This window comes from Anas platyrhynchos, chromosome 3, assembly GCF_047663525.1.
Source record: "Anas platyrhynchos isolate ZD024472 breed Pekin duck chromosome 3, IASCAAS_PekinDuck_T2T, whole genome shotgun sequence".
In the NCBI taxonomy this organism is placed as follows: Eukaryota; Metazoa; Chordata; class Aves; order Anseriformes; family Anatidae; genus Anas; species Anas platyrhynchos.
The window spans coordinates 94685804-94704647 of NC_092589.1; the positions used below are offsets into that span (position 1 = coordinate 94685804).

Here is an 18844-nt window from a genome sequence, read left to right on the forward strand (position 1 = left end):
CCATGCGGCGCCGCGCCCCGCCCCGCCGGTGCCCGCGGGCGCCCATCCCGCTGCGCCGAGCCGCGCAGGGGGAACCCCGCCGCAACGGGCGGCTGCTGAGTCACGGCCCGAATTTCGGGCCCCTCCTCCATCCTCCACCTCCTCCTCCTCCTCCATCTCCTCCTCCTCCTGCATCCTCCTCCTCCTCCTCCCGCCCGGCTGCCGGCGGCGATGCCCGCTCCGCTGCCGGGGGGAGACGCTGCCCGGCCCCCCGCGGCTCGCCGCAGCGCCTGGCTGGCAGAGGGGCAGCCGCACGCCTGAGCCATGATCGCCGCCGCTTTCCTGGTGCTGCTGAGACCCTACAGCATCCAGTGCGCCCTCTTCTTGCTCCTGCTCCTGCTGGGGACCATCGCGACCATTGTGTTCTTCTGCTGCTGGCACCGCCGGCTGCACAAGGGGAGGCACCCCATCAAATCCGTCTTCTCGGGGCGCTCCAGGAGCCGAGGTGAGGGACCGGGGAGGGGGGAGGGGGGGAGAGGCTGACAGGAGGGGCTCCGGCTGCCGGGAGGGGAGCGAGGGGGTCGGGAAACCCCCCCGGTGTCTCCGCTACAGCGCAACTTTATGCTCAACTTCGTGCCGGGGAATTAAATATGAATAAAATCCCCGGGGGGAGCCCCAGCCCGGCGGCGGCGCAGCCCCGGGGCCAGCCCGAGGTGCAGCCGGGTGCAGCCCCCTTCCTCTTTCTGCTTCCCTTCCAGATGCTGTCATGAGAACCCACCACTTTCGCTCTGAGGTAATTTATTTAGCACGCAATTTCAAGGTCAGAAGTTGTTCTTTTTCCCCGCGTACTTAACCGTTGCCGTCGTTGTGTTCCGTGTCATATTTGAAGCGCGCAGCACGCTCGGCGTTGTGCACGGGCGACACAAAGCCCTCGTCTTGTGCTTTTTATTTCACGTCTGCATCTCAAAATAAAACCCTCCACGCCAAACGCGAGCTCTTCACCTGCACCATCCCGGCCGGCCTGCTGAGCCGTGCTGCTCCCAAAGCGATCGGCCACTTCCACAGGAGCTGCGCCCACTCGGCGTGCCAGACCTGCCCAAAAACCACCCCTCAGCCCCATTCCTCACCTCACCTCACCTCACCTCACCGCAAGGAGCCCAAAAAGCATCCCCCAGCCCCGTTCCTCACCGCACTGCAAGGATGTGCAGAGCTGGTGCCTTGTGCAGCTGCAGAGCTCGCGGTTGCTGTGCCCTCAGCCCTCACCTGCCTGGCTGTGTCAGGAAGGAAAGTTGCCCGCCTCACACGAGCGCTGCTGCGGGAGATCCCGGAGGGATGCAGAGCCCCAAATCGCTTGGCAGACGCCTCACTGCATGACTCTGGCCTCAGAGGTCAGGGGAGTCAAAGGTCTTGCATGCCAGAGGTGGAAGAGCAACACAAAACCCAGCCGCCTCCCAAGCATTTTGAACGAGGAGCGGAATTGCTGGGAAAAACATGGAAAATAATGGAAAACAAAACAATAAAAACATGGAAAATAATATTGGTCTTAGCCCCTGCTCTGCTTCCATGCTGCTCTGTGGAGCTCCTGCCTAGATGTTTCTCCTGCCTGGCTTCCTGCTATTCATTTAAGGCATGTCTTCATGCTGCTGACTGCAATCCTTGAAGCTTTTAGAGAGTTTTGCCACTAAAATGATCTTTTGTTTTAAATTATTTGCATTTTTCGTTACCCAGTTGTGGGTGAGAAAATTACCTGATCATGAGTAACGTTTTCAAAAGTGTGCATGTGGTATGTTTTGGTGATGTGGTTCCTAATGGAAATCAGTTGTGACTCTTTAACTCTTTCGAAATTTGGATGTGTTACTGTGGCAAGACGATGCATGGAGCGTAGTCAGTGGAGAGGCCTCATGTCTTTAAACCTTGAGAAGTCTGTTTTTGTTGGTTCTATGACTGAACAATTAGTGCTGCAGTAAGACAAATCTAACAAGCATGTCCTTCCAGAAGTCAAGAATTTTTTTCATGGTTTAGTACTTCCAATAGGAAATACTTGGTTTCCATGTAAGATTATTTTGCCATTGAGCGTGGACAGAGATTAAGGTTGATGTGTTGCTCTGTTCTGAGATATGTGAATGCTGACTCTTAAAAAGGAAGTTTGCAAAGTGACTAATTCATTTTTAGTAATCCGGTGTGCGGTTACTTGTCTGTCGCCCAGTAAAAAGCAGATGCATTCAAAATATTTCCTAGATATTTCCATTTACTGAACCATACTAGACCATGCAGACCAAAAAGAGCTATTGGATTCCTTCATAATTTTCTACATTGTCTTTAAACAGAGTAGCGCCACTGCTAATGGTCTGAGCTGCCCATTTAAGTAAGTGGTGGAGCTGTTTTCCCAATCATTATCTGATCATAAGCTTTTTATTCTTAAGAGAAAACGATGACTCATTTGACATCATTAAATTTTCATTTTCCAGTTGTTTTTTTTTTCAAGTAAAACCTTATTTTAATGAATCTAATTGAATTGATTAATAACAAATTACAGGCATGCTCTCATGAAAATATTGGCAACATTATTTGAAACAGAATTTGACATTCTCCTTCTATATCAGCACAAAACATTATGCGCTTCCAACTCCAACAGGATGTTAAGGAAGGCAACTCATGATACATGAAAATGCGAGCTTTGCTTAGATTTTTTATTTTTCCTCCAAAAATAAACATAGCATCCCAACTCCAAATTTTATAGCACAAGGTCCAGCTGCTAGCTTCCACTACGCTTAGCTGTGTGTCAGGTGCAATTGTAAATGGTGTTCTTTGATGATGATAAAAGGTGATGAAAAAGAGTTTGATAGTAAATAGCAATGGGTTGGCATGCATCTCCTGAGAGCTGTGTTCAAATACGACTTGCATCGCACATGAACGTGCAGGTGGTCTAGTGGCACTGCACAGAGAATTATAATTGCGCTATCTCCAGAGCGGTTGGCAATTCCTGCATGATTGGCTGCAAGCCAGGAAAGCCTTATATTTGGAAAAATAGATGTGTAGCAGAATTATGTTCAAGTTCCTTGCCAGAGCCATAGCCGTCGTGGTGCATGCCTACATTGTCTTTGTCTGTCTACAGCAGAGAAGTATTTAATCGTGTTAGTCCTGAACCCCACATAAAAAAAAAAAATAGTAAAAAGACCACGGAAGAGTAAATACTAAATTTGAAAATGCATGTGTGATCCCTATCAGATATCCTGTTTTGAGTTTTATAGGCCACTGGGCATTTAATCCACCATTACTTTGCCCATTTTTGTGAGTCTTGGTTTTGAGTGCCTCTGCGAAACTTGTCTCGTCATTATACCACAAAAGTCTATGCAGATATTTCTTACTGTAGAAGGAACTTGAAACACCTGACCCCTTGCCTCAAAAGGAGGTAAATTTGCATTGAGTTGTTATGAATATCAAGTAGGTTAAAGTCTGGTTTTGTTAGAGGTGCTTCATAACAGAGGAATTAACTAGCAAGAGGATGCAAGTGTTTACGAGATAGCACAGTTGTGTCTCCACCTCCCCACGAACATTCACTTCCTACCATCTGAGGTTTGTCAGACCTGTTTTTTATGTATTCTTTGTTGCAGTCCTTTAAGTTCTCTATGACTGTAACTGCTCTTAGGATTCCCCTACATCCCTCAGGCATTAGAGATATTCCCTGGACTAAGACAAGAATCGCACCCAGAATAGTTAATGTTTCTTATCTGAGGTAGACCTGGATATGCCAGAGCTGTGAAGAAGAAAACAAGTAAATTTCCAGCAGAAATATTCATTGCTTACATGACAAATCAGACTTTGATGTAGCTATTTGAACTAATCTCTCCCTTCGTTATTTTGAGAATCAGTTGCAGAATGTAATGTCTGTGCTGTACCAAAACCACACCAAAATAAAAACGTAACTCAGTGAGGGTGTAGCCAAAATAAGGACTACAATCCTTTTTTTAATTCCTTGCATGTTCAAAAATTTGATATTAGTGATCCAGTTCCTTTGTGCTTCCCTTTCTTTCCGTAGGAGTTTGTTTCTTCATAAAGTGTAGGAATTTTCTCTGAGTACTTCGGGGGCTCGATAGGTTTAAGTGTTTATCAGCTTCTACTTTACACAGAGGTTTGAATGTTTTCTGTGCTTTACAATTTAAAGGCATTGTTTAATGTGCTTGTGTTGCCACTTCTGATTTCAGTTCCTTCCTGAATGAGTTTTCCATATTTTCTAAGCCTCTGAAGTCATGGGATTATGTGAGATTTCTACCTTTCAATTAAAAATAAAAAAAAAAAAAGTAAGCTTCTAGCTCTTTTGCGTGCAGAGAGATCTTCAACATATGCAGGTCAGAGGCTTCTCACAAGCTTTTAGAAGACTAGCCTGCTGCAAACGTCTGGCTAATAGAATTAATACAAATGATACAATTCTTAAAGCTTCATTATTCAAGGGCAAGAATTCGTGAATGGGTAGGTTCTCATTCAGGATTTTTAAGTAGTTGGCTTTTTATGGGATTGTTAAGGGATAATTGTTCTAATTACTAAACCAGTTGCTGATGGTTATCATATTATTGGGAAAACATCCAGTAGATGTAGAAATCTTTAGTCTGAAATTCTCTCTCAGCTTTACAGTTTTCCCTTATCTCACCTTTTAAATTAGAAATACGACGATGTCAGGACCAGAAGGTCTCAGTGTCCGTGGGCAGTCAGGAACACTGTGGTATCTTTTTCTATTTATTTTATTTTGACTCGTATATTTTGGGCGAGCTTTATGTGAATGGCTCCTCTGAGCCCTGCAGGTATAATCTGGCTAGGAAGCAAATTCATACAAGTTTTACAGTCCGCTGTAAATCCTGACTTGGCTTAAAACAGGTGAGTGCCAGGTGGGACTAGTCATATGAGGAAGCCAAACAGGAGTTGACCCTTTATGAAAAGGCTCTGGGGAGGGTTGGCAGCATATATTAACCCCAGATGTAGCAAAGGAATAACACTTTGTCATTTGGGTTTTGCAGACCTCTTGTTTTCCATGCAGACTACTGAACAGTCGCTACAAGATTACATAGGTCAGCCAAGTCCGATGATGATTTTTAAGAGCAAACAAATTTGCTAACTCATCTATTGTCATACAATAAATAAGGTACAGCGCAATTTCCAGTAAATGCATGTATTGACTTTGCCAACAATGGATGCCCAGAAAAGGTGTTCGTGTATTTATCTTTAAGCATAGCTTTGTCATAATTGTCCCCTCTTCTCAGGCTGATTTTGAGACAATTGCCTAAAAATACAGTTCTTGATATCTTACAAAACAATAATGAGTAGTCTTTGAAGACTTGCACTATAATCCATCGTGAGTGTTGTAGAGTTATTTATAAACTGCTCCAGATATGCACTGCTCCACTGAAAAGAGAAATCAGCAGACCCTCTAAGCTGAATTTTCCTCTTCTGTTTGTTTGGAGGAAGTACATTCAAAGAACTACAGAAATGTATAGGGCTGTCCAGAAAAATACATTAATTCACCTATTCAAAGGCTGTCTCTTTGTCTTTGCAGAGCTGCATCGGTCTGAAAATGTTTTACCTTTGTGTTTGACATGTTTTATCCCCAGGATATCTGAACTGTTTTTCCATTAGTTCTCTTAAGAGTTAAGGAACAAGTTCAAGGGAGAATAAATTGGAGACAAAAAGAAATGGTTTTCTCAGATGTAGGAATGAATGGAGGTCTGTAAATGCAGGTTATAGTGTATAAGGACAAGTCCTCCTATCTGTTTTTCATAACATGCCCCAGACAGAATGCATCACGCTGTGCTGTCACATTGCAGGTTAGGTACCACTGAGCTTCTGTTATTGTACATTGTCTGTCCATTACTGTTTGTTGGTTTTATTCACGGCAGAACTGTACTTGGACCGATGCTGGGCTGTGCTGAGAAGCAGCCTGCTTGGTAGTCCTATCACAAATTAGATGGCAACTCCCCTGCTGCTGCAGCAAGGTCACTTGGGTTCCCAAACTAACTCCGTATGAGGTAACTCAGGTGCCTTTACTCTGCATTACAGCGTAGTATAGAAATGCCCTGTATGTTTCTACAGCCACCTGGTTTCCTGCAGCTCTATTGAAGCTTCTGACGGTAGGCAGAGCATTGAAATGCTGAGGGGATCTCTTCTCAGCTCCATCAATCACTTGATAGAGTACTGACACCGTGTCACAGTCTGCATCCGTGGGTAAGACATGGTCTCAGCGCGCTGCGTATTGGGACCTGCATTAAAATGAGCACATCCTCACAGCTCTGACAGGACAGGGATAACCACGGCAGAAAGATCTGCTGCGTAATCAAAGTTCTTCTTATTTAATTTCCCATTAATACAGTTGTATCAACAGCCTCCTAGCTGTCACGTAGGTATTCACGTACACTAAGGCTTCTCAGCGTCCCCTGCTCCATCTGGAAATGTGGGTTTTAGTGGTGGTTGCTGCCTCAGGTATGTTGTATGCCAGTTTGCAGTTGACAATCCTGGTGCACACATGCAGCCGCTTGCAAGCAAGCGGAGCCCTGGTTTTAAGGGGCTGCAGGTGGAGCACGGCTTGTCTGTGTCTGTCTGTACCCGTGTGCTGGATGGGAACTGTCAAATTCTGGCTGAAGCTAAATTCATGCTGAAACCGTGAATTAAAATAACTGAGGCCATGCCTGTGGTGACCACGCGTATTACCACATCAGCTGGAGAAACGAATTTTCTTGTACTGACAAAAAGGATTGTGCAGGGGTCCACAGACCACATGCAGCTCAGAAAAGCCTAACCATCTACACTGATTTTCGGTTACTGTGGTTAGATTGTAAGAGCGACAGATCAGGTTGTGGACACATTTTCAGAAATAGCTCAGTACTGAGCTGAGGCTGAGGCTGACCAATGGAAGAAAGCAGTGCATGGACATGGTGGCACTACCCTCAGGGCTGTTTCGGCTCCTGCACTATTGTATGTATTTTCCTAGGGCATGGAAATGCCACTTGTGGGCTTTTAGAAAGAGGCCCCTTGGATGTGCTATGGAAGACCATGATGAGGGTATGGTCACTTTGCTCTTCTCGTACAGAAGCAGGTTCAGTTGGTCTTGGCTTGTTTGGCTCAGCCATGTTACGAATGATGAACATGTTATGAAAAATGAACAGATCCAGAGCTGTGGCTTTCCAACCTGCCCCCATGCTGTGTGGTCTGGAGGGCATATCGGGCCCCAGCTTCTTCTGCCCAAAGCCCCGAGCCCCAGCTGTGCTCCCTTGTGCCCTCCAGCCCTGCATCCAGGAAAGGCAGTGACTGGCTCTTCCTGACTTGTCAGCAGCCACGAAACACGAGTTACAGCTGAAGGGTGAAAATACCGTGTCAGCTGTAGGAACTAACTGCAGCTGGCATTTGGGCAAAGACACGTCTCACAGCTCGTGCCAACGTCCTCATCGTCCCTGTCCACTCAGCGATTTGAACGACAGCGTGCAGCTTCAGGAGAGCAAATGGGAAGCAAAGCACGGGTCTTGCAGAGCTTAATTTATGGATATCAAAACTACGCTGAAATGCATGATCATGTCAGATTGAGGTGTTATATTTATCCTCCTCCTTTGTTCTAGAGAGAGCAAAATGATACAACTAGGTCAAGGCAGCGTTCCCTGCTGCCACCTTCATGCGTGTAAAGTGCAGCTGGAGTCGGCAAGTGACTTTGCAAGAACAGCATCCTCTTACACAGCAGGATAAGCTCCCCGTAAGCATTTACAGCTTACAGTCTGCAGAGCTGTTCAGCTGACCCAGTGTAGGTGCCTGCTTTAGGAGGAGCTGAATAGGTCTTCAAGCCTCACTAACTCTGTTGACTGAATTTTTCGTTGGCTGTAGTAGGATCTGAGACGAGCTCCAGGAGAAAATGTTGGTATCTGCATCCAGGTATCTTAATTGATACCTAAATTCCTCCCCAGCTATCTTTATTTCCATACATATATATGTATGCCTATTAAATCTCTCATTCGTCATGCATCTGTTTTACACTTGACACCTGCCTTCATGTGCTGAGGTGGCATAAATTCTCTATCCAGTTTGCTCTCCGAACAAGTACGCTGGACAGATGCGAGTGATTTTCTTTCTATTAGATGCTGGGCAGCCATTGTATGATTTAGCCATCTGTGTTACTTCTTATTCTCCTTCTTAGTGTATTTTTAATATTTAAAAGGTCATGTTCCTAGTTAATTGCTCCTGGTAGGCTCAGGATATATACCATCCAAGCTGAGGAGAAAGGATGAGGTGGAAAAGAGAGAAAGCAGAAGCGGAAAAGGGACATGCTTGGGGAATGTGCTGGTATATTCTAAATGCCACTGGCCCTTGCAGACCACTGAGCAAGCAGTACTCTGATTTATTTTTGTTCTTAGAGAATTGTTCTGTTCCTCCTGTAGGCTTGTGGTGCCCCGAGGTAATAGGGAAGGAACTGGGACAAGCTATCACAAAGGCAAGACGGCAGTGGAGGGCTGCAAGCCTTCTTGTTAGGGAATCACAGGAGCACTGAGAGAACAGGGGCTTCTGTGGTTTATAGATTTAGACAGAAAAGAGTATTTAAAGGGTATCTTGAGGCATGACTGGGGACACTGGTTATTTGCTTACACAACATCAAGGTTTTTTTGTCATATTTTACTTGCTCTGATAGGAATCCTCACCCCGTGATTAAACAAACAACAACAACAAGACATGTGAAACAGCAGTGTAATACAGCATGGGTTATTAAAAGTTATATTCTCAATTCACATTTAAACCCTGGGATCAAACAAGGGTTTTTGTGTATACTCTTGGGGGCCCATTTAGGAGCTGGAAGGCAGGTTATTGGTATTGTATTTCATGAACCCCGATTGAGAAGTAGTCTTACTCAGGTTACGTAAAAGACAATAGCTCGTAATCCCCTTTGAATGTTTGGGTTTATCTTGGAAAATTTAATATTATATGACACATGCCAAATCATAGTCTTCAATATTGAAGAAATAGTTCCTGCAGTGTTTGGAATTTAGGCTTTGGAGGATAAGAATAATATCTCCTAAAATAAATTGAATACATGCAAAGAAGCATCAGTGAAAGCTTGTTAATCAGGGAGTGGAAACTGAACGTGAAATCTTGCATTTAATGTTTTAACTCTTGATTCAGGTCTCTATAGGGGTAACCCTGAGCTAAGATTAAAGAAAAAGGTCAATAGAAGCACCAAAAAAAATAATAAAAAATACATTCTATGTTTTGAGAGCTGTTAGAACCAAGAAGGAGCAAATACTGTTGCTCCCTCTATGTGTGTATGTGAGATAGTACACTGAGTGAGTGCAGGCAGTCTTCCTGCTACAGAAAACTAAGACCCAACCTTAATTAGCAATCTTTATTGTTACTAGTTTGGAGGATTTAGTTTAAATCCTGGATTTTGAGTTGAATTTTTAGGACTGGCAATTAAATAGTTACCCTTTTTGTTGTCTTTGTTTTGTTTTGTTTCTTCCTTAGTTTGTAAACTGATGATATTTGGAATGGAAGTCACATGGGAGAAGGGAAATAACAGGGTCTCGGTCACTTTCAAAGTTAAAGCTGGTCTTGCAACACAGATGCATATAAACATGCATATATACATGAGGCAGAAATCCTCTCCGAAGCTCTCTCCTTTAGCCTGCAGGGGAATTTAATACAATAAATTGATTTAATGTTTAATTAAACCTGCTTTTTGAGTTCCAGTAGCCAGGTCAGCTGTAGGGTTGGGTTCTGGTTTAGCCTGTCTGCAAACAGCTCAAAACTCTGGCGTCTTGAGAGGGGCTCTGGTGCTGTGCATGCTGATGTCTCCACGCCGCGAGACGTTGGAGGTTGCATATACATGAAAGTTTCCAAGCTTTAAGCAGACGGTAACTGACAATTCAAAGACTGTTTCCTGAGGGCATTAATTGACAAGGGTAATAGATGACAACTCTCATGCACACACAGCCGCTGTCAGAAAAAAAAAAAAGCAAGGGCTCAGAGTTGGATGTCCTATCCGAGCTTCCTTTGGTTTTGGTGTTCATTAGTGTACTTGCTACAGTGCATTTATCTAAGGAACTCACTCAAAAATCTGTAAAGGCATTTGCCAATGCAGTTGAGTGGTGTTGTCATTCCTGCCATGGCAAGCTGCTTACTGCTGACTAGCAGTTTTTCTGCAGTTTACTGAAGCTCTTCCAGAAGGTAAACTGGGTCACAGTCCAGTGCCTGCTGAAGTTAACGCAGCTGGACTTCCTCTAAAGCACTCGGATTTCCCTTAATGCCTGGTGACTCTGAAAATGCGTACCTGTTGGAAAGATGAGGCTACAAGAAGTCAGACTCTTGATATATTTTTCATAAAGTACAGATTGGGAAAAAATGAAGGATCGGTAATTTTTTTTTTATCAAGCATAAAAATAGTAGATAGCATGATGAAAGCAGTAGGGATAGTAAAAAAAATAGAGTAGAGGGAAAAAAGGATCTGGTGAATTACAGAATAGCACATCAAAGGAATGGAGCAGCCAGAGATTCAAGTCACCAAAGCAATAATGCACTCACGAGATAGCACTGCTCTGTTCATATGCTCTATTGAAGTACCAGCTGAAGAACTAAAAAGAGATACAGAAAAATAAAGAATGAGGGAGGAAAAGAAAAAGGTTTACCCCATTATCCAAAATGTCCCCATCTGTAAATAAAGATAAATAAAAGCAAAAAATAAACAAGTTGTTTAGAAAGTTTCATATTTTTTTTCTGTACTAATGGTCTTGTAATGGAAGTAGGGGGAATAAGCAATGACCTGACAAAGCCTGCAGTGTGTCACGTACGTGGTTATCAAACACCAGACCACACCAAAGAAATTCTGAAGAACAGGACAGATGAATACATGTGCTGTTCAATGTTAATAAATGGAATGCTGGGCATATTCCAGGGAAAAGTGAGGTATACACTTTATTAATTTTTAAGTTTATGGTCTCCAGAAAGAGCTTTTTGAATTACTCCTGATAATTCAGTGATGAGCTTTGTTGGATGTATAGCTCCATCAAAAAAGCAGGTGGGATGGGAAATATTTAAGCAGAATAGAACACAATACTATTAAATATATTTATCAATAATGCAAATTTATAAGAATACAGTGCTGAATGGGGATCTGGCACGGGTTATGCCTGTCAATAAGGACATCTAAAATTCTCAAGACAAAAAAAGCACTGCAAGGGACATTATTTCATGTAGAGAGAGGAAAAATATAAAGTAAGACGAATACTGTACAGAAGGCAGACTTCAGCCTCTGTGTGGTCATCATGGGTCAGATCCATCCTGTCTAATTTTGGACACTTGCAGCATCGATTGAGGGTGAAGCAGTCAGCCCGGGCTGCCTTTATGTCCAGCCAAGGGGAGCAGTCCCAGTTCTTCTGACCCTGCTGTCTCCAAAGGGAGCCCGGGGAGCTCTGCTGAGAGGAATCCCACACTGTGTTTCTGTACACAATTCAGACACTGAATCAGAGGTGTGAAGCTAAAATTTGGCAGGATAAGAAGATTTATTTATTTATTTATTTTTCAACTGAGCATCTTGCTGTGGAATTCATTTTACACAACCAGTCGGTCGTGCACGCTGGAACACGGTGCCCAGATTTGGAGCATTCATCATGGGGTTGGATGAAAAGACGGGCACAAAAGGTCTATTCAATATTACCACACTTCATTCCAGAAAAAAAAAAAAACAACTTGTAGAGAAGACATAAAAGGATTAATTCACGAAGCTCAGCTAAAAGGCAGATCCTCCTAGCCTCCTTCCAGAGGCAGAAATGCTGCCTTGAGGGAGCTAACCAGAAGGATGAGCATGAATGCTTTTGGAGACAAGATAATCCCAAATTGTTTTTTTTTTCTTGTCTTCCTCTGTGATACCTAAAACTGGTTCTGGTGGTCATCCGAGTTCTTTAAGGAAGAATATCCTGTGGTGTAAATCCATGCCCTTTGTGTGGTTATTTTAGTATTTAGAAGAAAAGGGAGTTTTTAAAAAAATATGTATTTGAAGTAGTACTTGTTTGGTTTGTCATGGTGTAATTTTATAGGGATAAAAAATGAGGCAGGAAGCAGGGTCTAGGAACAGCTCACTCTCAACGCAAAGAACAAGAGGAGGTTTTGGCACTGTGCAGTGACACAGCATTCACACGACACCAGAAGCCACCAGTTGCTTATTGGTGTTATAGCAGCCTCGGATTGCCTGGTTGATCTTAAGATCTCCAGCATTTCCTCAGTGATTTGGTGTCAGATGGTGTACTGTGTGCCTCCCTGAATATTTTGTATGGCTTTTGTGCTCTCCAGTGTGAGCTCTATCTCACTGCAGACACTTTTGTTATTTTCAATTTATTTTTATTTTTTTAATTTTGATTGCTCTGTTACTATGACAAGTTTTCAACTTTTTTTGACTTTGGGTTCAACTGAAGGGTAAGAAACGCAGGTGACACACTGAGCATCTGTTCATTTAGCTGTTGAAGGCATCACTGGCTGCTCTGGTTTTGCACCAAGCCTGGGAGCAGCGGCTCCCATGCATTGCATCACTTCTGAGTCATTTCTGCATTTTTGATTGCCAGATTTTGAAATCTTCAGGATTTGGATTTTTGCTCTGGCAAAGTCTCGTTGCAGAAATGAGTAAGCATTTCAGGTTTTGGCCTAAGGACTCTGCCCTCGTAACATTATCTTTGTTGATAAGGAATTAATTTTCCACCTGAAATCATGATCCTCGGCCTTTATCACATTATAATCCTCTCCAGAGCGACCATTTGCGATACTGCAGACAGATTATGACTTCAAGTAAAGAATAAGCTGCAGCAGTAGAAGCAGATGAGCTCTTAAAGAGATAAAGATCCCATTTTCTTGCTGGTAATAAACAGCAAAACAGAAAAAAAACCATGGAAAATACAACAGAGGAGTGCTGTCCGTAAACAGATTTCTCTGGAAGTCACAAGTGACTTTTTAGAACCGAAGCACAAGACTCAGTTAGTAACCCCCCAGTATTTTGAAGTGAAGTCATTCAGTGAGAGACCCACATACTTAAATCCCTATTTGGCATGTGTCTCTAAGCACTTTTAGAGCTGCTTAGCTTCCACCAAATTCTTCTGTTACGTAAACGTACTTTCCCAAAGAGTTTTATCTAGCTAATGGGGATGGGAGTGTGGTAGGGGAGCGTCTGAAGTGCTGGGTACGTAACCTGGCTTCACCCAGGAGCCATCATCTGTGAATGAATCACAATCTGTTTAACATTTAGAAAATCAAAATAGATTTGCTGGGTATTTTGGTCCCTTAAAGAGGATTTTCTTTTACTATGGAATAATCCCTGATGCACGCTAACATTTTTTCAGAATTTTTTTTTGCAACACGTGAGCTCTGTAAGAGTAGTTGTGGTTTTCCTTGTTATCCTGAATGCCTTCATACACCGTACAGATGATGCACTGTGAGTAGCTGTTCACAGTGTGCAGAAAAAAACAAGGTGCAAAAGCCTTTCCCATTGCAATAGTGTGATGGAGCATCTCACAGGTTTACATCTTTGAATGTTTAGAGATCTTGCTCAGGTCTGTTGGCTGCAGGAGCTTCCCTGCAGCTTGTCTTGGCTTATATGGGCAGGGTCCTGCTTCCATTAAGGATACTGGGAATCAAAGTCAGGAGGGGTTGTTGCTCTTATTGCTCTCTACAGATACCTTAAAGGAGGCTGTAGTGAGGTAGGGGTTGGCCTGTTCTCCCACATGCCTGGTGACAGGACGAGGGGGAATGGGCTAAAGTTGCACCAGGGGAGTTTTAGGCTGGATGTTAGGAAGAACTTCTTTACTGAAAGGGTTGTTAGGCACTGGAACAGGCTGCCCAGGGAAGTGGTGGAGTCACCATCCCTGGAAGTCTTTAAAAGACGTTTAGGTGTAGAGTTTAGGGATATGGTTTAGTGGGGACTGTTAGTGTTAGGTCAGAGGTTGGACTCGATGATCTTGAGGTCTCTTCCAACCTAGAATTCTGTGATTCTGTGATTCTGTATATCAGGATTCAATTTTGGTTGTGTCTTTTCATCATGTGTGTTTGATAGCCTTGATTTGGCACACGTATGAACCTAACCTGCATGGACTAAGTAGAGCTGGCCTCGATTCCTGTCCAGGAACAGCAGGTTGCTACAGGAAGTTAGATCAGCATCCAAGCTCCAATGCTTCGTCTTGGCACTTCAGCCTTTTCACATCATGTTGCATGCTATATACGTCTGTAGTAGCTACTAGCATGTGTGTGTAAATGTGTTTGTGTATTTTGGCTGTTACTTCGTGGAGCATACCTTTAATGAACTAAAGCTGCCCGTCTCTTGTAGTGCCCAGCATAGACTGCATCTCTCTCCCCTTGCAGTGGCATGAACATTGGATGAATAAATCCAATTTGCACGGGGAGCTACCCAGCTGACTTCTGATTACTTCAATCTATGACCATAGCAACATTTGAGCATAGTTTTCCTATGCCGATTTCATAATTAAAAAATAAAAAAGGAAGGAGAAAAAAAAAGAACATCAGGTTTACAAGGAAATGTATTGCTTCCCCTAGTTTTCAACTGGCTGGAGCTCAGGACATTGAGGTTCAGAGCACAGATGGCTTCAGTTTTAGCTAAAATCTGTATTTGTAGAAGTTGACTTTGGTGGAAATATTTTAGTGGAAGGAATAAGAAAGTAGAAAAATAGGAACTGTTGCATCTATTCCTGATTTTGAAAGGGAATGGAGCCCTTGAACTGCAGACTGTCACCAAGGACATAGATTTGGCCCATTTATTCTGAAAGCAGATAGGACCAAGACAACAAAAATCTTATTTACAACCTGGTCAGATTTAATATCAACCAACATTGCGTTCAGTACAGATGACGCATGGCAGGCTCCTGCCTGCTTGTGGTGATTGGGGCAGAGGGAACCTAGTGAAATGCAAAAATGCTCTGTGTAAATGCTCTGCAGGTAGCAATACAGGGCGTGCATTGTACTTGTTGCCATTAAGTAAATGAAATTCTCTAAGGCTGAGAGGTTCTGGATGATGTTCAGAGGTTTTCACAGCCTCTATAAAGCATTTGTGAAGGGCAGCTTTTCCTGAGATTGTTATTTTGGCCAACTATGCATGCATTTCCCAGACAATAGCAAAAGACAGATGTCTCTCTTAATTATTTTATTCCAAATGGCAAGGTCTCCCCCCAGATCTAGCAGCATCAGGACTCTTAACAGGAACAGTTAGTCATTGTTGTGTTGCTAGCTACCCATTTTTCTTCACTTTAATTCTCAGAAAAGAAAATTGGTATTTTCTGCTCACACTCCCTAAAACAGTTTCTCCTGAGGCAATGAATGAACCTGGAAAATTTTAATTATAAATTTTAGATTATAGCTATTCAGTTACAACTAACTAAAAGTGTGGGCTTATAAAGAAAAGCCACAGGAGTTACTGCTACTAGCTGTGTCAATAATATACACAACTGAGAAATATAAAAAAAATTGTGTCCTTTGCAGCACTTGACACCATCTCTTTATTGTTACATGCAGTATATATGGGCATTATACTAATTTAAGATGAGCATCCTTGTATCTCAAGTTCTTGTAATCGTTAAGATCCTGTGTGATTTCTCTGTTGTTACACTGCTCCATTCTGGGCCATGTCAAACATGATAATTGATTGTTTGGTTACAGGGCTTTAGATCAAGTCCTCGTCATGCCAGAAGGCGTGTAGCACCTCGCCTTGAGGAAACACAGCCTCTAGTGGAAGCTCACCACCTAAGCGAGCAGGAAACCTCTGTGAGAAAAAGGAAAATCAAGAAAAGCAGCCGAGTACAACCGGAATTCTATCATTCTGTTCAAGTTACCCCAACTCGAAAACCTGTAAGTATTCTACCTTTAGGGATAAATAGCACTGAATGTATATTATAGGGGCATGTAATATAATTCTGATTTTTGGGCCATCCATATGCTGTTCCTCATTTTTAAAAAGCTTTTCAGTTCTCATATTCAGTGAATCTAGATGTAAGTGGGTTAGGCTATATTTAACATTGATTTATAACTCTAAAAAATCAAATTTTGAAGAGTTTTTTTTTAACTTTGATTTTGATCTAATGTTCAGTCAATAGTCAATATTCATATATTTCATTTGATAGTTTTACACTGATACTATTTAACAGATTTTTATAGCACACGTTATTGAAATTCCTCACCCAGATTTATCAGAGATTCTATGTACTGAACCCAATTTATATTAAATCTCACTGCTGCGTACAATTCTTGAGGTCTCTTCTGCTTTATACAGTCTTCACAATCTTTCTGCTCAACAAAAATTGAATTGAATTGTAATTGCTCTTTGCTCTTCAGTTAGATCTATATATACACAGTTCTTTTAATATTGACGTCCTACTTTTGGTGACGAAACATGACTATTCATTGAAACACTTGTACAGTTCCTAATGTGAACGCATGTAGAGTTACTTCCTGCAGACATAATGCATTTCTCTTTTTAATGGGAGTTCACTGCTTTGATGCATTTGCTGACTAACCTATCTGTACCAAAGTTAAGGGGCTTGAACTACTTCAAGTACTGCTTCAAGAACTACTCCTACTACATTAAGCCAGTATTATTAAAAAGGTAACCATTGAGCATACCATAATAAAGATTGTCTCAAGGTTGCGCCAGCCTAACAGAACCTTCCTGGATTTCTGTTAACTCAGCACCAAGAATTATCAGTATGGTCTGAAGTTGGTTTGAAAAAGAGCATTCCCTGGTGTAAGTATGTTGTCTGCGAGAGCAAGAAACTTCTGCATAGAAAAGAAAGCCAGAGCTTGAGACACCAGCCAGAATTGTTACCCATTGGCCAATGCACTCAGTTTCTCTGCTTTCACTTCGCTGCTCCCCAGTTTCCTCTGTTCTTTCATGCTTCTGCTTCTCCGTTACTTGTTTTATTCTGCTGCCGTTCCTGTTGTGCCATTTGATCTGCCTGATCTGTCTTCTCTTCTTAAAACATTTTTCTTTGCCTCTCTATTGTGTTCTTGCACTCCCGTCCGACCTTGCTCTCCAGACTGCTTTGTCTGACTCCGTTGTTCTTGTTAGGTCTCCAGCCTCTAACCATGCTCTTGTCTGTTCATTACTTGCTTATCATCCTTTCCTTTGTTGTTCTTCTTTCCTCTCTTCCATCTCCTCTACTATTTTCCACTCCACCCCTGTTTTTTGCATTCCCTTTTTTGTTTGATTGTTCTCAGTTTTCTTCCATGGTAGGCCTGTGTTGAAGGTAGGCTCACCTGTACCTGCTGAGGTTATTTCCAACGGCTGCTGACTACCAACATGGGGAAAAAGAGCAACAAGTGGTGCTGAATTAAAGAGCTAAAACTGTGGAAATTGTTTAGGCTTCAGAACAGGCTCTGAAGAGTGGCTTAGTGAGGCTAACAAAGCCCTGCTTTTCCCCTAAATCAGAAACACATCAGAGACTTCAGGACCAGCAAAGATAAAGAACAGAAAGCCTGCAAAGTTACTGTGTAACTTCATTTTCATATTGATTCATGGGTCTGTGCTGTGTTTGACAAGATCTAGCACTGAAACAATAATAAATCCTAGGCTTAGAGAAAACTTCTTTCAGAGCTGTCAGCATTATGTCACTATCTTGAAATTGCTTTTGCAGTACATCTCTTACGCAGTGTTATGCAGTTCTTCTGCTAGCCTTTTGTTCTAAAGCCTTGATGAACTCACGTCATACAAAAATAATGTATCATTACCTTTATTAGATTACGATCCAGAAAATATAAGTTACTGATTTCATTCCTTATGGACGTTTTAAGTTATTCTCAATGTATTATTAACGTCATGGTGACAGTGTGAGTAAGGTTCATGCCATGACAGATCACTGCAGCGTTGCAAAGTTTCTCAGAATCACAGTGTCACCCATCCCTCAGTTCGGCATGGCTTCGTTCAGCTTTGTCTTGACGTTTCGAATATGAGACTTTTGGCCCTTGCCTTTGCACAATTTTACGTGACTCAGTGCCAAAAATGCTCTTGTTAGTCTGCATATTTTTTCCCCATTATTTTTTCCTGTTATTCCTAGCTCTACCCACTTGAGCCACTTTAAATAAATCATCTGTTGCCTTGATGTTTACACTATGGAACTATTTGTAGGCAGATAGGGCTATATCCTGCTTAGTCATTGCTTGAAAAAATGATGTATGATGTCTGCTAATCAGAAGATACAATTTCTCCTCAGAAAAGTATTTATCTTTCTGATTATGTGTGTTGCTTTTTGTCTAATTCTGCTTTTTCATCCCTATGTTTTGCAGAGAGACAAGGGTATTTCCAAAGCAATTATGAAACAGCCTTATGGGAAGATGTTTCTTTAGTCCAGGAAATTTTTGCTTAATCAGCCTTAAAGTATGTTGGCCTGTTTTACTGCTGTGTTACGATATACACTTAAACATTTTTCAGATATTTCTTTAAAATTTTTGTTGGATGTTTAGATTCTAGGTATTCCTGCCATTTCAGGCTGTTTTGTATTTACTTGATATTATTGTATCTAAATCTTGTTTTTGCGGTTTCCTAGCCAGGACTATAATTATCTCAATTTGCCTGGATTATTTCTCACTTCCTCCATAGTGATCTGAGATCTTTCCAGTATCGTGTCAGAACTAAACTAGGTGTAATTGTGTATGGGAGTAATCCTCACTGAATACAATTTTCTCTTTGAAAATCTCCATGAGCGGCTGCTTGCAGAAAGAGAACATCGGTTTCTTCGGAAATTTGTATTATTTTTTGTACTTTCCAGGTCATTAATGAAGCTGTTAAATACATTTTGGCCTGAAAGTGATCCTTACAAAACAGAGTTCATGCCCTTTCAAGTTCATTTCATTCATCTTACTGCAGTGC

At 42.2% G+C, this 18844-nt stretch overlaps 1 protein-coding gene across 30 annotated transcripts in view; it reads left to right on the forward strand.

Moving 5' to 3' along the window:
- The first annotated feature begins 152 nt into the window (after positions 1-152).
- DST (dystonin) overlaps positions 153-18844 on the forward strand; it is a 297166-nt gene continuing 278474 nt past the window's right edge. For 22 of the 30 annotated variants that reach the window (XM_072036347.1, XM_038176486.2, XM_072036332.1 and 19 more), the window contains exons 1-3: positions 153-484; positions 738-799; positions 15643-15831. In XM_072036347.1, the coding sequence (XP_071892448.1) occupies positions 304-484; positions 738-799; positions 15643-15831 (432 nt within the window). In that variant the 5' untranslated portion in view covers positions 153-303. The remainder of the gene's footprint in view (positions 485-737; positions 800-15642; positions 15832-18844) is intronic. The other 8 variants (XM_038176487.2, XM_038176494.2, XM_038176499.2 and 5 more) reach the window with 1 other exon arrangement.